The following is an 18,786-nucleotide window of genomic DNA, read 5'->3' on the forward strand; positions in this document are numbered from 1 at the left end:
ACATAGTTGTATCTAGTGTGTAAGCCGCCGGGTCTTGAAGGATCCGTTTTATAGAATTTGTGCAATCCGTGGGATCGGGGAGCACGGCAACATTTCAATCTTCATCATAACGATCGAGGCGGAACTCTGTCCAGATATCTTCATCCAGCTCGCCAATCATGGAAGGGCCAGACTGCTCGATCCGCCTGCCCACTGATTTTCGATACGAGACGATTCTCTCCTCATCAATATCTCCGCAGGCAAAATTGAAAAAGAAAAAAAGATTGGAAGTATCGACTCCGGAAATTGCTGAGTTTCGAGATGAGATCAAATAGCTGGGCGATCAGATTACCGAAATGAAGTCCGATCTTCTCTTGGGTCGATACAGTGGCCAAGGTAAGTAAATGACTTTAATTGGGTATCGTAATGGCATTCATGTTCAACACCGTGCTAAGCATATCTCTCAAGTCCCATTCCGACTTAGAGCAAATCCGCATTTCAAAGCTGGGTTCAGGTGGGATGCATTAGGTCTGTAGAATCCGGGTGATTTGAACATCGGTCCTCTCCCCCACTCTCTCCCTCTCCTTGCCTCGCCTCCCATCTTTCCCATCAACTCCTCCTCAACCCCCCCCTGCACCATATCGAGACGGCTTCTCTCACGGCATGGCCACCCAAATTCCACTCATGAAGAACAACGCACCGGCACAGACAAAGATGATGTGCGTAGAGGTATCAAGCGGCTCAGCAGGCGGGATGTTTGAAAACTGCAACACGGTGCGGATCGAGAAGTTGTTCGCAGCCTCCTGGATCGCCAGCGCCGTCAGGTTTCCGCAGGCCTCGTTCAGCGCGCGGTCCATGATGACGGTCGGCAGCTTGAGGATGGCGGTGTCGAGGACCTCGGCGTTGAACTGGTTCCCGTTGGGCGAGGCCTCGAAAAAGGTGGCGCGGTAGGTGCTGTTCGCGCCGACGGTGGAGAGGTTGGCGATGCGGGAGTACTCGCCGCATGACATGATGGTTGACTGGGCGGGTGTCGTGGGGTTTGTCTGGCGGACGACGACGGCGGGGCCTGGGGCCGGGACCTCGATTGCTTTACCGAAGGCGGCGGTGCTCATAAGAGAGACCGCCAGGAAGAGGTTGGTGAAGATTGAGTGCTGCATTTTGACTTTCGGTGGCACTTGTCCGCTTTGATGTCGAGCTTGAGCGAAAGGTGAGATGGAAGAATAGATGGTATTGTATTATGAAAGGTAGACAAGGGTGGTGTCGAGAGAGCTTCAAGTTTAACTGAAAGGACCGCGACAGCAACCAGCCGATAAAGTTCAATGACAACCCAAAAGTTTAAAAGTGGCCGGCCACTGAGAAGTGAAGGAATACAACCCCAAAAGGAAAGAAGAGAGGAAAAAAGAAGGATGACTCGTTCAAAAATGAGGGAAGAGTGGCAGCAGACAACTAAAAAGAGAGGGATCAAGGAAGTCTGTGTCGTTATATGTGCCATAATTGACATGGAGGGGAGCATTGGGAGGGGGGGTACGCACTCGGTAGGAGGGTGTTCTTGTCAGTGCAAGGGGCTGGAGCGTCTGAGACGAGATGACACATTTGGGATCTCAGATCAGACGGTCTGGTGTCTTGGGTGAAAGCCACGCCAGAGACTTGGGACGCCGCGGCTAGCTTGTCTCTTCGTATATGATTGTGCACGTTCGAAGCCGTTGGATCCTTTGGCGGAATCGTTTTCTGTTCTGTCGAACTTGAGTTCGAGAACAGAGAGTTTCCATAGTCTCCAGTCTGCAATACGACCATCGAGAGAATAAGCTCAGCAAACGGAGCCATACTGAGAGTCCATGATCGCCAAGCAGGGTGTCTCACAATCCTCCTCCCCCAAGCACAGACCAATCAACCACAACAAAAGATTGTGGACGATGTGGTCCGGCTGTGGCCCCCTCCTGTTTGATCCTCCCTCTGGCACGACGGTCGATGTTTTTGGTCGCCACCAGCATGACGAGCCCGAGGCATCGAGCCAGTCGGACGTGAATTGGCCCTGATGGGCCGAGAAACCGACCACCGTCGTGTTACCAGGTATTTGCCTGGTCTAACGTCCGGCGTCATAAGACCTAGAACGACATTAATTGGGACTTGGCTTTGGCAGGTTTACTGGGGTGGCTAGGGCCACAGCTAATCGGGGGCTGCCTCACTGAAGGAAAACTCTCGTATGGTCGTCAAGTGTCATTATCATTATTCGTCAACGGCTAATGCCATCCTGTCATTGCCGGCGTCTACGTGCCGCAACTCCCGTAAGCCTCCCAAGCCCTTGAACCGGGGGGTGGAATCTCGCTTCAAGTCCCTGACCCTTAACGCCTATCAAGCAAAGCCTCCAATGTTCCCTCCATGCCGCATCCCGTGCGAGTCTAGTCATCGTCGAGTATCGCAGACACAACCGCCCTCCTGGCCTTCTTGCCCTTTCCCTGAACGGGCTTCTGCATCTTGCCGCCCAAGCCACCCAAACTCAACGGCTTCGGCTCAACGGGTATGACACCGCACTTGATGCTCATACTCGCAAAGAAGCCGCCCACGGGCCGTAGTTCGTCCTGAAAAACAGCAACGTTGGAAAACGCGCTGCACCGCTCTCCGCGAAACAGCTTGGCCTCGCATCCGTCCGCCTTGTTTCCCATAAAGATGCCGCACTGCGCGGTGCCCGGTAGGTTGTAGCACTGCCCGTCCTTGGTCGTGAATGTCGGCTCCGTCGACGCGTTCTGCGGGAGCTCCATATCGACAAAGGACGCGCCGCGGCAGTTCTTGACGCCCGGCGAGCTGGGGAACAGCCGGACTGTGATCGGAACGGGCGGCTTTTGTTCTTGTGGTGGAGGGACAGTGGTGTTTGGCTGAGTAATGTCGACTTGGTCGGCTGTCGCGATGGGTTTCGGCGGTGCTGGTGGGGTGGGTGGGGGGTCATCGCGGTCGACAACTTGAGGCATCGCGAGGACTGTTGAGGCGAGCCATGCCGCCACGAGGGCGGCTCGTACAATGGGATTTGATGATATTCGCATGATTCTTGATGTAATACAATTGAAGAAGGATCTTTGAAGTTGTAGAGATTAGAGATTAATCTTGCGCTCGGGAATCTGTCCCATCAAAAGTTGGCGCACGCTGATGAGACGACGGCAAAGGCAGAATGCCAAGATGCATCAGCGGCGTTTCAGACCACCTCCCTACGCCAATCTGCACGGATACAATGCTGAAACACAGCTTTGAAGGCTTCAGAAGTCTCACAGATCTCAATTCAGAACATTATTTGATAGGGATAATGGGAAAAGATTGAATTAGAAGGTGTAACTAGGGCCTCTCCCCAATCCCTAGAGCGGTATATGCAACAACACAACTTGGTATCTGAATCTATAATCTTTGAACAACAATTACTACACCTCATCAAGCACCATAACAAATGTGCACGTCATGGCCGCTTGATCAACTCTAACCGCTCTTAAGGACCGACTCAGCCGACGATCTCTGCCCATCACTCTTGCTCTCCGCATTCAGAATCGCACTCTCCACAGCCGCAGCAACATCAATGTGGAAGAATGGCCGATTCATACCCTGCACAGCAGCAAGCTTGCCATCACCACGTCCCACAACCCTCGCAGCACCATCGTGACCCTTGCTCGTGGGAGAGATGACGTCCTCTTCCTCTTCGTCGCGGCTGCGCTGCGAGGTGACCCGGGGCTCGTGACCTGATCCAGAGTCCACGGGTGCGAAGCTGTAGATGGGCTTCCACCGTCCAAAGTTGCCCTCATCCTTGACGGAGGGGAATCCGAAGCCGGCGGCAGCGAGGGCGCGGCGGGTCCAGCGGTTGTTGACGTTGGCAAAGTGCCATTCGACGACCTCGGGCTCGGCGTAGTGGTCTAGAGCGTTGCGGACATCGATGAGGCCTTGAATTGAGGTCACGTCGATGTTGTTAACAGCAGAGCAGTCTAGGATGATTGCGCGGACAATAGGGCGGGTGTCGTCGAGATCGATCTTGGCGCCACGGCGCGGACCGGGGTCGTTCCAGGGACGGTCCTATTGGGCGATTGTTAGATGAATGGTCAAGCGGGGTACAGAAGGTAGGTGAACTTACGCCGAGCTTCTCGTAGCGATCGAGAATTGTCCGTCTTGCGTGCTTCTGTACATAGGCGACCAGGGCATCCATGTAGTGAGCCTGGTTGGTGTAGTTGAAGCCCTCGCCGAACCGGTAAACAAAGACACCGGGGTACGGGGTCTGAACGTCGATGTTGGGGTTCGAGCCGTCATCCTTCTCGAGAGGGATGTAGCTCTGACGGGCAGGAACATCGATAGCCTCGCCCCTCTCGTTGAAGGGAACGCCCTTGCCGGCGGTGTCTTTCGTGGCACGGTAGACCTTGACGCGTCCGAGGAAGTGACCCTTGGCCTTCGCGAGACGCACCAGCAGGAGGGCGGCAGATGCGCACATGGTCAGATAGATGCCGTTCTCAATGTTGGTGAAGATGGTGAGGAGAACGCCAGCGAAGAAGATGAAGACCTCAAGGGGCGACACCTCCCAGAACTGGTACACCACCTTGGGCGGCGTGATGAGGTCACCGACGGCGTGGATAATGAGACCGGCGAGGGTGGCCATGGGGATATAGAAGAAGACGGAGGTCAGGGCGTACAGGGCCAGGAGAACGATGACGGCAGTGAAGATACCGGCAAGGGGCGTGCGAACACCGGCCTTGGACTTGATGGCGGTACGGGAGAAGGATCCGGTGGCCGGGTAGGCGCCGAGGAAGGGTCCGAAGAGGTTCGTGAAGCCGACCGCGACGAGCTCCTGCGAGGGGTTGATGACGTAGTTGTTGACTCTTCCGAAGGACTTGGAAATGGCAATGTGCTCGATGATGAGGACGATGATGGTGACTGGCAAATCAGGGGCTACGGCACCAAGGAGCTCCGTGTCAATCTTGGGAGCGCCGGTGTGCTGGAAACCACTGGGGACCTTGCCCAAAATCTTGAACTTGGCCTTCTTGGCGTCCCAGTTGACGTGACGGTTGACGAGCCAACTGATGAGGACGTATAGGAGAATGACAAACGCCATGCGGAGTGTCGACATGAAGAACCAGAACTTCTTGCGATGGGGCTGCTTGTTCGACATGAAGTTGCAGAACGAGCGGATGGAGTACAACAAAAACAAGGCCGTGAGACCCATCGCGGCGTCGAGTCTGGCGGTAGGCAGCGCCTTCAGGAAATCGATAATAACCTCGTACGTCGGGTTACGAGTGTTGACGCCCTGCAGACCGAGGAGGGCGGGAACTTGACCCGCGGCGATGCTGATGGCGGCACCGGTCATGAAGGAGGTGATGGCCACGAGCGGGATGAACTCGACGATCCATCCCAGACGGACGAGACCGATGAACAGCAGGACGGCACCGGAGATGACGGCCAGAGCTTGAGCGATTTGAGGGCCGTCGTATTGCGGGTGAGAATCCTTGACGCGGAGCACGATGTTACCGACAAGTTGGGACATGACGGCGACGGTTCCAATTGTGATGTCCTTTGAGGTCGCAAAGGCCCAGTAGAGAATGAAACCGACGAAGGAGGTGTAAAGACCGTATTCGGGGGTCAATTGCGCGAGGAGGGCGTAGGCCATGCCTTGGGGGATGACGACAAAACCGACAGTGACACCTTTAGATGAATAGTTAGCTATCAAGGTATTCCGAGGTATTGGAATGAGATGGCAGATGAAATTGCATCACAAGGGCTCATTCAATGTGATATTTGAGCAAGCACCAATGGCATCACATGAAAAACATACCAGCAATGATGTCTCCCAGAAGCCAGGTAGCATTGTAGTGGAAGATCCACGACCAAAAGGGGAACAGGCTCTTGATGTAGTTCACAGCGCCGTGAACCGTGGGCCGGTGCTCGTACAGGAACTCGGCGACGGTAGGTTCCCTCTCCTCATACTGCTCGACGGAGCGGAACGAGGCGGCGGCGGATTGGACGGCCTCGGTAGGCTCGTTGCGGTACCGGGCATCGACGTCGATACCAAGGCCCTTGGCCAAGGTTCTTCCGACCTTGCTCGACATGGCGAAAGGCGCGTCCGGAAGTGACGGTCTGCCGTGTGTAATGTTCCCAAGAGATTGATCCGAAGTAGTTGTCCCAAGGTATAGGAAACACTTGGCAAAGGGAATACAGGTCTTGGTGACGAAGAATTCAATGAGGTAGGAAACACCAAATCTCAAAAGAGGAGGCGGACGAGTCAACTAATAAGGTTTCTGACCTGGACCTGGAGACTGGACGACACGAACGAGGCATATTGGTAGGGTACGTCCGGGACCGGGGAACCTTATATGCTGCGGAACGCAAGTCACCCCCAAGAAATCTCAAAAAACTGACAAGAACCCACGATGATGCTATCCCCCTCTTGGAAGCAAAGCTTGGCCGCGTCGCCAAGAAGCGTGGCTTCGGATCGTCCAGGCCTCGCCAAGGTGCCCTTCGATTGGAGCCCTGCGAATGTTGCACTCCCACATGCCGCCAAGGGTAGGGGTGTGGGAGTTGAAAGCCATTTTCTGACGACATAATCATTCTCTATGGCGTCGCATGGGATGTAGACACCCTCTCATTTTGATTTCCTCCATCTTGATGAATTTGAGAAATCGCAGAAAGTCTCTAAAAGGCATCCAGTCCTCTGGAACAGCCCATATGTTTTGGAGTAGCATCGCTATTTTGATATGTGGTGGCCCAGGCCGCACTGGGGGGAAACGGGGCGGATGGCGGGGTGGGCCACCAGTTTCTCCCCGTATGCATATTAGACCGAGCTAATAAAGGGTCCTCTTCTTTCGTGGGAAGAGCATGTCTGACTGACTGTTTTCCTGTAGGTACTTCCGCGTGTTGGAAATACGTACATGCACTCCAGGCCGGGGTGTGGAATGCTAGCCTTCGGTGCGACCACTCTCTCGGACGACTGTCTTGCCTGACCAAAGCTAATTAGTCCAACCCAATTTGATGGCTTCTCCCTCGCCCGTGCCCGGCCGCCGGGATGCTGACTCTCTCGGTTGGACGCGTGGGGGCGACGACGAGCAGGAGGAGGAGAGCTGTCAGAAAAGCAAAGTTCCGCCGTCCCCAAGTCACTGCGCGGCCGGGATGGCCTTAATTCGGCATGTGCCATATGCAGCTGGGCTACTGCGCGGCTAACATGCGCAGACACACGCACACACGGCAGACCACAACTGGGATATTAGTACCAACATCTTGAATGGATGGACGATATCTTCGCCTCCCAGACCACTCAAAAGCTGAGATCGGCTCTCCGTGTGATCATGCCGTCCTCTTCAGCCTTTTGCACATCGATCAGGGATCGACCGGTGAAGGACACGGCAGGTGGCACTGGGGCTGATCAGTAGAGGGTTGACTACTGGCGTTCCAGACCACTGGTGAGGGTATCGAGCGCGCGGCATGTTTGAGACGTTGGAAAGGCCGGACAAGGCGGGCGGTAGTGAAGAGTAGTGCCAAAGCTATTAAGAGACTGCGGCCGAGAAGAGAGAGAAAAAGGGAACTAAATTGGCCTTTCTCCGCGGTATGCGGCGGGTAACATAAGTTCATATTCAGTGGCTTGCTCGAATATATGCAGGCTTGCATTGGACAGGCGTTCCTGCTCATGCCTTTTCTCTCTTTTCAATTTTCCCAGCATACCGGGTCGATGCTCCTCTCATTAAGCTTAAAAGCCAGACGGGTTTGTCGGTTACTGCTGTCAGGTTCGTCCGCGATGCCGTGTCTAGCATAGTCGACGTCGTGTGTGGTCCAGATGTCCTGCCGAACACCCGAGATGGGAAAATCGACATCCCAATGACACTCTTGGGGGAGCTCTGTCCACCATCACCACCACCATCTCTACCACCCCTTCTCTCACCCCCCGTATGGACGACAAGACGGCTGGACCAACCCCCAGAAGACAACAGGAAGGCTGGTCCCTGCTCCATCTGTTCTCTGGTTGTCTCCCCGGGGCTGAAAGTGAAGGGTGTGATATGGGGGAGGTGAGGATGCATGGGGGTGTGGTGTTGGAGAAAAAAAGAACGGGGCCCGGGAAGCATATTGGACGATGGTGTCGAGCACGCCATTCTTGGCGTAAATGAGACCAGCGTTAAAGGATCCTCCCGATTCCAAAGGGATCGCACCCGCGCCAAACAAACACAAACAGAACTTTGAAGAGTCCCCCGGCTTTCTCTCTCTTCATTATGCAGTACGCGAGTACTCTCGGTGACATTATCTTGATTTGGGGGCAAAGCCAGCTTGGCAAATCTCTCCATGGTCCTGTACCGGAGGTTCGCAGTTGGCATGGTCCAACAGTAAGGTTTTCGCAGTAATCAATCTCTTGTCTTTCTCTTGACTCTTCATTCGGTTCATCCCATTGCCTTCCATACACAGGCCCCTGGCCATGTTCTACGAGCCTGCGCCCGCGCCCAGACATCGAAGCTTCACTCAGTGAACGCCTCAATGCTGGTGCCTTGAGCTTGGTGTTGCTTGTTCAGTCTCGGCATCGCGGGAAGGCAACTCAGGCAGCCAGCCAAGAAGCTCAAGGCCGTCGCAAGGAAAATTCTTCACAGGGAAACCCCCCAAACCAGATTGAAAGTTGGAACGGCGTCTCTTGGTAAAGTCTTGGATCTCTCCACAAACAGCAACTTGATCACGCGATGTGGGAGGGGTTGTGAGCGAGGATCGGAGGCAAAAAACCAGGGGAATGAAGGCAAAAGCCAGAGCGTGTGCGGTCAATATTCGGCCTTTGACATGTCTTGGAAGCTATCATATTGAGTTCGTCAGACGGCAGAGTTTTCGCTGTTCCAAGTGACTGCCGAAAGTGATATGTCGGCCAAAACTTGCGCTTTGGGAGGGACTATTACTATTACGAGACCGAATCGAGGCAACGAAATGGAATAGCGCGGGATGTAGCGTGATTCTCTGCGTCCCAGCTGAACGGGAGAGACTCATGCTAGACATGCATGCTGCCCGACGAATGTCTCTAGACAAATGCCCGATCGAGAAACAACCTGCTCAATCGTGCCAACAGAAGCGAGCTTTAGACTGTAGTGTCTCTCTCGTCTGCTTCGTTATGTGTGTCTGCATGGATGTCCCTGGCGTACGGCTGAGAGGGTCTATCATATGGCATGTCCTCGACTTGCCTCAATGGCAGATCGTTTGCCAGCGATCTTCGCGGCTGAGAGTCACGACGGCATCATTTCACAGGCTGGGCGCCGTCAATCGTGACGGAAGTGGCCCAGAACACAATCGATCTTCATTATTCCTCATCGCGCTTCGAGCGGCCTTTCCCTTTGGTACCTTAACGAGGAGTGACGGATGGATTGGACATCACAGGCGATTCTATGAATGTCGCCATACGCTTGTGTCCGCCGAGCTTCGGGTAATCCTATCCCGGAAATACAATATTTCTCGCGCCTCACCCTCACATGAGCCATCTCGATCAGGGGTGTCCACCGATGAGGCCTGGAGTATGGGAAGCTTGGAGTAAGCTTGGAGTGAAAGTCATAACAGGAGAGCTTTGAATTCTTTCTGTATTACTACCTAGAGGGAAAGATGCACGCTTTATGTTTCTAGCAGACGTAAGCTGCATGCATTTCAAGGCCCAATTTCCAATCCACATCCCGCGACACCGTCAAATACCAGAGCATAATGATCCTGGAGTCTTTCGAAGCATTCTTCGTGACATTCGGGCAGCTGGCTCGAGATGTTTCTGTCACATCCATTCCTCGGATCAGTCAAAGGACTCATTCAATAATGGGAGTATCCGCGGAGGCCTCGATTCGTCCCAACATCACAGCAGTTCAAACGCGACGGAATCGCCGTCACATCCAGCCTTTGTAAGGTTGGTCTCACTTAGGGCTCTTGGCTTCTGTTGGAAAGTGCTTCCAGACTGTGCCGCAGCAATGAAACAGAAGAACCAGGACGCGCTACCGGATTGAGCCGAGAACGAAGACCCGCGATGCTATGCACATGCAAACACTGCAGAGGCATGGGACCCTCCTTGGTGGGAATCCCATGGCTCTGGTCCCGTCGGTGCACCGCATCATGTACGGGGGCACTTATGGGACAGAGACGGGCAGAGAGGCCGCTCGCTTGCCAGAGTCTTTGAAGGCTACCCAGCCATTCTTCGCTCACCGGAGGCGGCGTTCAGGCAGGCTCTGAAGGCCTGGCCTTCTGCTCAAATATGCCAAGGAACCGTCTCGGTCTTTCCTGAGCACGTCATCGCCAGTCGGGCGAAGTAGGCCGAGTCCGCTCTGTTTTAGAGCGAAGAGTCCCCAAAAAGCGCCAGGGTCTTCGTGATGACAACTTACTATGGTACTTCCAATATCGGATGATACTCTACAATCCTGTGGTCAGCAATTTCGGAATCACTTTCCGGATGTCTGTTGGATGAGGCCGTCCGTTACCCGCTTCCGCCGGTCTTGGCGGAGCCGCCTCGAGGCCGGTCTCCGCCCTTGTACCCGGAGCCTCGGTCTCCGAGGGATCGGCCATTCTTCGTACCCCACCTCCCACTTTCCATAGAGTTGTTGAACCCCGCGATCCTCATCAGTGTATAGAGCGATCTTCCATGAACGTAGAACAAAGCAGGCACGCCCGTAGCTAACGACATACTCCATCATGTCATCCCAACCCCGACACCTCCGCATCGGCGTTGACGTCGGCGGGACAAACACGGATGGCGTGGTCCTCGATCCCTCGCGGGCCTCTGAGCCCGATAAGGGTATCATCGCGTGGCACAAGTCGCCAACAACGACGAACCCCAGCGAGGGCATCAACAACGCTATTGTCACAATGTTCGAATCCACCAAGATCGATCCGAGTGAGATCGCTAGCGTGACCATCGGCACGACACACTTCGTCAACGCTCTCATCGAGAGGGATGCCGCTCGCCTGGCCCCGGTTGCTGTGATCAGGCTAACGAGCCAGTTCTCTAAGCACGATCCGCCCTGTCTGGATTGGCCAGAAGATTTACGCGACCTAATTTTGGGCTACTATGCTCTGTGCAAGGGTGGTCTAGAAGTAGATGGCACTCTGATTGCGGATATAGACACTGAGGAGATCAAAGCGCAATGTGCTGTAATTCGAGAAAGGGGCATTAAGAATGTAGTCGTAAACGGCATCTTCAGCCCCATCGACACCATCGAACGACAAGAAGAACGAGTTGCCGACATCATACGATCAGAGATTTCTGGCTGTACCGTCACCTGCTCCAAAGACGTGGCCAACCTGGGCTTCCAGGAGCGAGAAAACGCAGCCATTCTCAACGCGACGGTGTTGAACTTTGCTCGCAGGACGATCAAATCATTCCAGGAGCCTATGAGCAGGCTAGGCATCAACTGCCCAGTCTTCATCTCTCAGAATGACGGTACAATCCTATCAGGCGAGATGGCTGCCAACCTACCCATCCGGACATTCTCCAGCGGCCCGACCAACAGCATGCGAGGAGCTGCCTTTCTGGTGCAGGATCACAAACTTAGCAATCGTGCCGTTATGGTAGTCGATATTGGAGGTACGACTACCGATGTAGGTCTACTGCAGGCCAACGGTTTCCCACGTCAACAAGCCGCCTACAGTGAATTCGCCGGAGTCCGCCTCAACTTCTCTTGCCCAGATGTTAAGAGTATCGGCCTAGGTGGAGGTTCCATAGTCCGGAAGGGCGTCGAGAAGCTTACCGTTGGACCAGACAGTGTTGGCTATAGGATCAAAACAGAGGCCATCGTCTTTGGAGGATGCACTCTAACCGCTACGGACTGTACCGTCCTCGCCGGCTCATCGTCGCCTGCCACCCCCGTCGGAGACGCTAGTTTGGTCCAGAGCGCCCTCGATGCCCAAGGCGTAACCCAATTCTCCGCCATCGTCAAGCAAAAGCTCGAAAAGGTGATCGATACGATGAAAACCTCGCCCGAAGACATACCTGTTCTCCTAGTCGGCGGCGGCGCCCTGATTGCGCCTTACGAGCTAAGGGGGGCTAGCGAGGTGCTAAAGCCTGAGTGGGCGGGCGTCGCCAACGCGATCGGCGCAGCCATTGCACGTGTCAGTGCCACCGTTGACACGGTCAAGTCGACAGAGTCCAGATCGATCCAAGAGATCTTGGTTGAAGTGGAGAAAGAGGCCAGGAGAAAGGCCGTTGATGCGGGTGCGGTTCCTTCGTCTGTTCAGATCGTGGATGTGGATACGATACCCCTGGCTGTAAGTCCTCCCGGGAGTTTGGGATACGTGGGACCATGTCGGCTGACAGATGTAGTACATTGCCAACAAGTCGCGCTTCATTGTGCGTGCTGCCGGTGACTTCGACTTCTCTCGGACAGATCTTTCATCTTTACTGCAAAGCAGTGAGGATGAGAGTCAGGATGCTGAAGTCTCGACCAACCGAGTCGTAAAGACTACCACATTTCAGACCAAGGAAGAGATCGATGTCTTGACTTACAAGCCTCTTGTCAGAGATCGAGTCTGGTACATCAGCGAGACCGACCTAGACTGGATCAGCATCGGATGCTACATCCTCGGCACAGGCGGAGGGGGCTCTCCCTACTCCCAGCAACTCATCCTCCGCGAGAAGCTGCGCAAAGGTGCAGTCGTCAGAGTTGTTAATCCCCACGACATACCCGACGATGCCCTCGTCGGGTGCGGAGGCTATGCGGGGTCCCCGACCGTCGCCATCGAAAAGAAGTCTGCCGACGAAATGCAAGAGGCCCAGGAAGAGATGTACAAGCATTTGGGCACGCCCGCCACGCATATGATCTCCGTCGAGATTGGCGGCGCAAACGGCCTGCAGAGCATGATGATCGGCTCTAGCACGAACATGAACGTCCCGGCAGTCGATGGCGACTGGATGGGCCGGGCATACCCGACAAAGTGGCAGACGACGCCGGTCGTCTTCAACGAACGGAGTCCCATCTGGACGCCAGTGACTATGAGTGACGGGAACGGCAGCATCGTCACGATGTCCCGGGCGTCATCTGATAAGCAGGTTGAGCGGGTCATGCGTGCGGCTCTGGCGGAGATGGGCTCGCAGGTGGCTGTCGCTGACCCGCCAGTGACGGGAGCCGAGACCAAGAGGTGGGTGGTGGAACATACCATTTCTCAGTCGTGGCGAATCGGCCGAGCTGTTGCCATGGCGAGAAAGCTCAACTGTGTCGATAATGTTGCGGAGACCATCGTTGAGGAATGTGGCGGTCACGGCTCAGCCAAGGTTCTCTTCAAGGGCAAGATCGTGGGCGTCGAAAGGGTGCTCAGGAAAGGTCACGTCTATGGAGAGCTGGTCATCGAAGGTGCCGATATCTCTTCATCGGAAGAGCCAGGGCAAGAGCCAAAGAAGGAACAGTTCACAGGATTCGTCAAGATCCCATTCAAGAATGAGAACATTGCTGCAATCAAGGCTTCCTCTGCAAAATCCGGGCCACAGGAAGCTGGGACAGAGATGCAGGAAGATGTCTTGGCCATCGTGCCAGATCTTATCGCGGTCATCGACGCGCAAAACGGCGAAGCCATTGGAACCCCAGAGTACAGGTACGGACTTTTGGTCACTGTCTTGGGTATCGCGGCTAGTGATCGCTGGACTGGCTCTACAAGGGGCCTTGAGATCGGGGGGCCTGAGGCTTTTGGATTCTCTCACCTCAAGTATCATCCGCTGGGTAGCTTCGTGAAGCCTCAGAGTGTTATTGATGAGTTTAACGTCTGAGATCCAGGGATGAGATACTCGAATAATACCAGTAAAGTAAGGTAGCATCAAAAACACTCTCCTTTTCATAGAAGAACACAGGGCTAGTCACGACCCTCACCTAAGCTTGCAGCTCGCGGTCTCGAGTAAGCTGTAGGCATGGACTGGTATCAGGGATAGCTTTGCTCAATCACCTGGCTGTGACACGAACCTCCTCCAAAGCTTCTGCGAGCGCTGTGCCCGGATCACATTAGGATCTGCCATCTCCTTCGTTTGGCCTCCGACGGCATAGTCAAACACCAAGGCACTGGTGAAAAAGAGGAACGTTTCAAAAGCACAGAGAGATCGGACAATCTGTCTGCACGGCCTGAGTCGTTTCTGTGGTCGAAAGTGACGCCAAGTTCCCGGAGACTAGGATATGCTCTAGGCCACTGTGGCAAGGCCAGCTCAGCTCCGAAGCACTCTTCCAATACAAGGAGACCCGCTTTAATGTTATCCTGGATCAGAGAGCAAGGTCGGTGACATTCTCGAAAGCCAATAAGAACGGTCATCATTACGATCAGCATTAGGCAGGCCGACCAAGCGGGCAGACAGGTACTACTATGTAGCAGCAAACTCAGCTGTAGTTCGTCCAATTCGCATGCCTTCTACTCAGAGCTTCTCGAAGCCGAAATACGACAACTGGCTCCCAAAGAAGGTAGCACTCAGCCATCTTGCCGGCAAACAAGCAGGGTGGCGGCCGTCAACCCGCCCCCACGGACCAAAGCATCCTGACTCGGGAGGAAAACAAATAACGAGAAACGCCCATTTTCAGTCTACGAAATGGAAAAAAGGTTCGTTTCCAATGTGAAACGGTTGGATTCGCGAAGAGATAGACCTGCCAATGCCTGCCTTCCGCCCCATTGTTTGAGTTTTTCTTGCAACTGTCGGGTCCAAGCGGGCTTTCGATCAATGCGACGACGGGACCGAGACCACGTTATTCGATTGCCGCGTGCGACCTCAACTTATTGAAGCATCTTTGAAGCTAAGAGATTCAATGCAACCATCAAAATGAAGAGAGAGTTTACACTATCTAGTCCATGACAAGTCCTACTGCGGGGTTGGAATCGCGGTGCACGATGGCCGGTTTTCGCCGTTTACGCCATGATGCCCAATGGCCGCCTCAAGCTGGCATGAGTGGTATGCAGGACGTTCTCAGCAGAGCTCGAAGGAAACTCTACTGAACTTGAGACCAACTTTAGCTTTGACGTTTCGTCACGTGTTGGCCGGAACAGCCATTTACTACTTGTATGATAAGGTACGATGGGGAATTTTCAACGCGGTTGTCGCTGCAGACTTTAGACTCCATTCGTCAAGGTAGCAAACACATCATCAACCAGGACTCATGATGTGGAGCGAGTTGTGGTCTTTCCATGGCGCCGCGGCGTTGTTTCGCTGGTGGCTTATGCCAGACACCCATCTGCCTTCGCTGTCTCACGCAGCCTCACATGTAGCTCACGACGCGGTACAAGCTGCATCGAACTGGGTTTCCGGCTCATCCTCTGCAGACTTGACGAACTCAGCCGCAGTTGAGGCATTGGATGATTTCGATGCCTTGAAGTATGTTGATCCTCTCATCGGCTCGAGGAATGGTGGCAACGTCTTCGTGGGTGCGACACTACCCTATGGCATGGCAAAGGCATCTGCGGATACGAACAGTAGCTCGAATCAAGGCGGCTTCACTCTGGATGGGAACCCGGTCACCGGCTTTTCAACAATGCACGATTCTGGTACCGGCGGACAACCTTCCCTTGGAAACTTTCCTCTATTCGCGTACACAACTTGCCCGAGCGGAGTCATCAACTGGTGCACATTTCCGAAGAAGTCAAGAGCGAAGTACGGCTACTTCAACGAAAAAGACGTAATCGCAAAGCCAGGACTCTTCAATATCACCCTTAAAACCGGTATCAGGGTAGAAATGACGACGACTGAGCGAGCATCTCTTATAAGATTCAACTTCCCTCAAGCAGGACAGCCTCTTATTCTCCAAGACCTCTCAGATCTCGGCGACACGAGGCAAGACAACGCAACTATCAATGTGGACGCGAAATCCGGACGCATCACAGGCAACGCGCGTTTCCAACCGAGTTTTGGTAGCGGCACCTTTGTCCTTCACTTTTGCACCGACTTTAATGGCGCTGAGATTCTTGACACGGGTATCTTTGCAGACAGTCGCGCGAGCACAGAAGTCAAGAACATGACTATCTCGCGGTCAATCAACGGGTACCCCTTACCCGGCGGCGCTTTTGTGCGGTTCAAGTCTGCGGATCAGCCTATCACCGCGCGTGTTGCGACAAGCTTCATCAGTGAGCAGCGGGCGTGCGAACATGCTGAGGGTGAAATTTCGGATTACAACTTTGAGCGGGTGTCGGGTGAAGCAACAGCAATATGGCGTCGCAAGCTCAGTCCCATCAAGATCAACACTGATCGCGTGAACGAGTCATTTGCGAGGAACTTCTATAGCGGCATCTATCGGACCATGGTCAATCCGCAAAATTACACCGGCGAGAATCCCTTATGGAAAAGCGATGAGCCTTACTGGGACTCATTTTACTGTCTGTGGGATTCGTTCCGCTCCCAGATCCCATTTCTGGTGATCATCGATCCAACTTCGGTCGCGCAAATGATCCGGTCTCTCATCGACACATATGTTCACCTCGGCTGGCTTCCGGACTGCCGTATGAGCTTGTGCAAGGGCCTCACTCAAGGAGGATCCAACGCGGACAATGTTCTAGCAGACGCCTATTTGAAGAACATCACTGAAGGCATTGACTGGGAACTGGGCTATGAAGCAGTGAAGAAGGACGCAGATGAAGAACCGTTTGACTGGAGCGTCAATGGCCGCGGCGGCATGGATAGCTGGAAGAAACTGGGTTACATCCCTGTGCAAGATTTCGACGTCAAGGGATTCGGAACACTAACGAGGAGCGTCTCACGAACACTCGAGTACAGCTATAACGACTTCTGCATCGCCTCCATGGCTGACCGGATGGGACATGGGGACGATCGGGAGAAGTATCTTTCCTCGAGTAGCAACTGGCGCAATCTGTACAAGCAGGACCAGAAATCAGCTTTCTTCAACGGTACCGACACAGGGTTCAGAGGATTCTTCGAGCCCAAGTTCCTTAACCAGACTTGGGCATACCAGAATCCGCTCAACTGCAGTAATCTAGACGGTCAAAGCTCCTGTTCCCTACAGAACAACGGCCCAGAAACATTTGAGAGTAGTCTTTGGGAATATGGCTTGTAAGTTGACATGGAATGCGATTGGCAATGGGAACCTCTAGTAACTAACCTCGATAGCTTTGTTCCTCACGACCAAGGAACGCTCATCAACACTCTCGGAGGTCCGGACGCCTTTGTTCGGAGGCTCAACTTCTTGCATGACCAAAACATCACCTACATTGGCAACGAGCCAGCCTTCCTCACAGTCTTCCAGTACCATTACGCCGGTCGTCCAGCTCTCTCAGCAAGACGAGCCCACTTCTACATCCCTTCATTCTTTTCACCTGACCCAGCCGGGCTTCCCGGTAACGATGATAGCGGGGCCATGGGATCATTCCTGGCCTTCTCCATGATGGGTCTCTTCCCAAACCCCGGGCAAGATGTGTATCTGATCATTCCACCCTTCTTTGAGAGCCTCGAAATCACGCACCCGCAAACAGGCAGGACGGCCAAGGTCCGCAACATCAATTTTGATCCGACCTACCGCAACATCTACATCCAAAAGGCGACTTTGAATGGTCAGCCTTACAGAAAAAGCTGGGTTGATCATAAGTTCTTCACTGAGGGTCAGGAGCTGGTGCTTACTCTTGGCCGGCGGGAGAGTGACTGGGGAACGAGAGTCCAGGATCTCCCGCCAAGTCTGGGTCCGTATCAGGGATTCAACCGCACCTTCCCTTCCAATCGCACCGATACGAGAATTGTAGATACTGGGATCATAGATACGACGTATAAGAGCGAGTTTGGGCATACAGGGGCGGACTTGAACGTTTAGGGAGGCGGACGAGTAATTGACAAAGGCGATCACTATAGACTTTTTGCTTCATTCGGGCAGTTGGAATACCTTTTCTCTCATCGTTTGACAGATTCTGGATGGAAGCGAAATGCCATCTAGTTTTTTCTGAATTCAATATCAAACACAGATATCAACAATCTGCCTATCTTCGGTCACTTTTACCCAGCCTCATCCGCCAAAGTGCGCCCCCTCTCGCCTCAAACGCCACATTCCGTAACTTCAAATTCGGTTACATCATCCGCTACGCCCAGTTGATTGCCTTCTGTCCGTACACTTCCCTCTTCTCCGTTGGGATGTCATCAAACAACGACGCCTTAATGAGAGCTTTGCCCGGAATCGCCTTTGTTGTGGTCTTGACAGGACTGCCAGATACGTCAGTACAGGATGGACAGGTCACCTAAGTCGTTGATAGCTTTACCTTCCACACTTTCCGCAAAAACATCGCTGGAAACGTAATGTCAGAGACGGTTTCTACCTTATGAGAGGAAGAGTTTCAACTCACCTGAATGGTGTTTCCAGAATCAGTGTTTGAGTCCTGGTATTCTTTGAGCGTGTTTTGGCTATCATCGATCTCCCATTCACCATCGTCGACAAATAGGTTCATGGAGAAGGCTACATGATTCCATTGCAGTCAGTTTAGAAAATATAAAGATGTCGAATTCCAACGTACGGCCACCAGCTCGTTTGCAGTTTGAACTGAAATTTTCTATCGTGTCAACTTGTGTCCCCTGATTGGCAGCTGTGGAGGCAATGCGAATGGTGGAGTTACCAATGACAGATGACGATGTTATCCGGCTTCTTGTTGACTGTGACCTTCACCGAGCCACAGTTACAATGACCTTGATACGGCGCCATAGCGATTTATTTGGGAATGGACTTCGCGTTTAGTAGAGGTGAACGTTGGATGCGCACGGAATTAAGGCGTGGGAAAGTCGTCGTCAAAACTGAGATGTTTTCCGTAGAGTGTCCCACCCAAGCTACAACCACCTTTTTCCATCAGATGATGACGAATCGAGTAGACTTACGTCAGGGATCACTTGCTTTAAGATGTCAAGCGTTTCCCGAAGTCTAAGCT

The 18,786-nt window shown here is 53.5% G+C and overlaps 7 protein-coding genes across 7 annotated transcripts; 3 read left to right on the forward strand and 4 right to left on the reverse strand.

Moving 5' to 3' along the window:
- Positions 1 to 635: 635 nt before the first annotated feature.
- Positions 636 to 1,136, reverse strand: CPAR01_02101 (uncharacterized protein; the record flags this gene model as incomplete). The annotated part of the gene is made up of 1 exon (XM_060486389.1): positions 636 to 1,136. One exon carries the CDS (start codon positions 1,134 to 1,136, stop codon positions 636 to 638), a length of 501 nt encoding a protein of 166 aa, XP_060353717.1.
- A 1,242-nt stretch (positions 1,137 to 2,378) lies between these two features.
- On the reverse strand, positions 2,379 to 3,017 carry CPAR01_02102 (uncharacterized protein; the record flags this gene model as incomplete). The annotated part of the gene is made up of 1 exon (XM_060486390.1): positions 2,379 to 3,017. The coding sequence occupies one exon, from the start codon at positions 3,015 to 3,017 to the stop codon at positions 2,379 to 2,381; it is 639 nt and encodes a 212-aa protein (XP_060353718.1).
- A 424-nt stretch (positions 3,018 to 3,441) lies between these two features.
- On the reverse strand, positions 3,442 to 6,044 carry CPAR01_02103 (sulfate permease; the record flags this gene model as incomplete). The annotated part of the gene is made up of 3 exons (XM_060486391.1): positions 3,442 to 4,026; positions 4,085 to 5,640; positions 5,771 to 6,044. 3 exons carry the CDS (start codon positions 6,042 to 6,044, stop codon positions 3,442 to 3,444), a joined length of 2,415 nt encoding a protein of 804 aa, XP_060353719.1.
- Positions 6,045 to 7,369: 1,325 nt separating this feature from the next.
- Positions 7,370 to 7,995, forward strand: CPAR01_02104 (uncharacterized protein; the record flags this gene model as incomplete). The annotated part of the gene is made up of 2 exons (XM_060486392.1): positions 7,370 to 7,443; positions 7,620 to 7,995. Coding segments are annotated over 2 exons (450 nt in total), but the record flags the coding sequence as incomplete, so codon positions are not given.
- Positions 7,996 to 10,611: 2,616 nt separating this feature from the next.
- Positions 10,612 to 13,675, forward strand: CPAR01_02105 (uncharacterized protein; the record flags this gene model as incomplete). Its single annotated transcript, XM_060486393.1, has 2 exons — positions 10,612 to 12,183; positions 12,239 to 13,675. The coding sequence occupies 2 exons, from the start codon at positions 10,612 to 10,614 to the stop codon at positions 13,673 to 13,675; spliced, it is 3,009 nt and encodes a 1,002-aa protein (XP_060353721.1).
- Positions 13,676 to 15,041: 1,366 nt separating this feature from the next.
- CPAR01_02106 (glycosyl hydrolase family 92) lies at positions 15,042 to 17,690 on the forward strand (the record flags this gene model as incomplete). The annotated part of the gene is made up of 2 exons (XM_060486394.1): positions 15,042 to 16,939; positions 16,997 to 17,690. The coding sequence occupies 2 exons, from the start codon at positions 15,042 to 15,044 to the stop codon at positions 17,688 to 17,690; spliced, it is 2,592 nt and encodes an 863-aa protein (XP_060353722.1).
- A 262-nt stretch (positions 17,691 to 17,952) lies between these two features.
- Positions 17,953 to 18,566, reverse strand: CPAR01_02107 (uncharacterized protein; the record flags this gene model as incomplete). The annotated part of the gene is made up of 5 exons (XM_060486395.1): positions 17,953 to 18,073; positions 18,130 to 18,155; positions 18,214 to 18,323; positions 18,382 to 18,407; positions 18,481 to 18,566. 5 exons carry the CDS (start codon positions 18,564 to 18,566, stop codon positions 17,953 to 17,955), a joined length of 369 nt encoding a protein of 122 aa, XP_060353723.1.
- Positions 18,567 to 18,786: the final 220 nt, after the last annotated feature.

The sequence above is a fragment of the Colletotrichum paranaense genome, assembly GCF_030867605.1.
Source record: "Colletotrichum paranaense strain IMI 384185 chromosome Unknown Scaffold_2.1, whole genome shotgun sequence".
NCBI classification, from domain to species: Eukaryota; Fungi; Ascomycota; class Sordariomycetes; order Glomerellales; family Glomerellaceae; genus Colletotrichum; species Colletotrichum paranaense.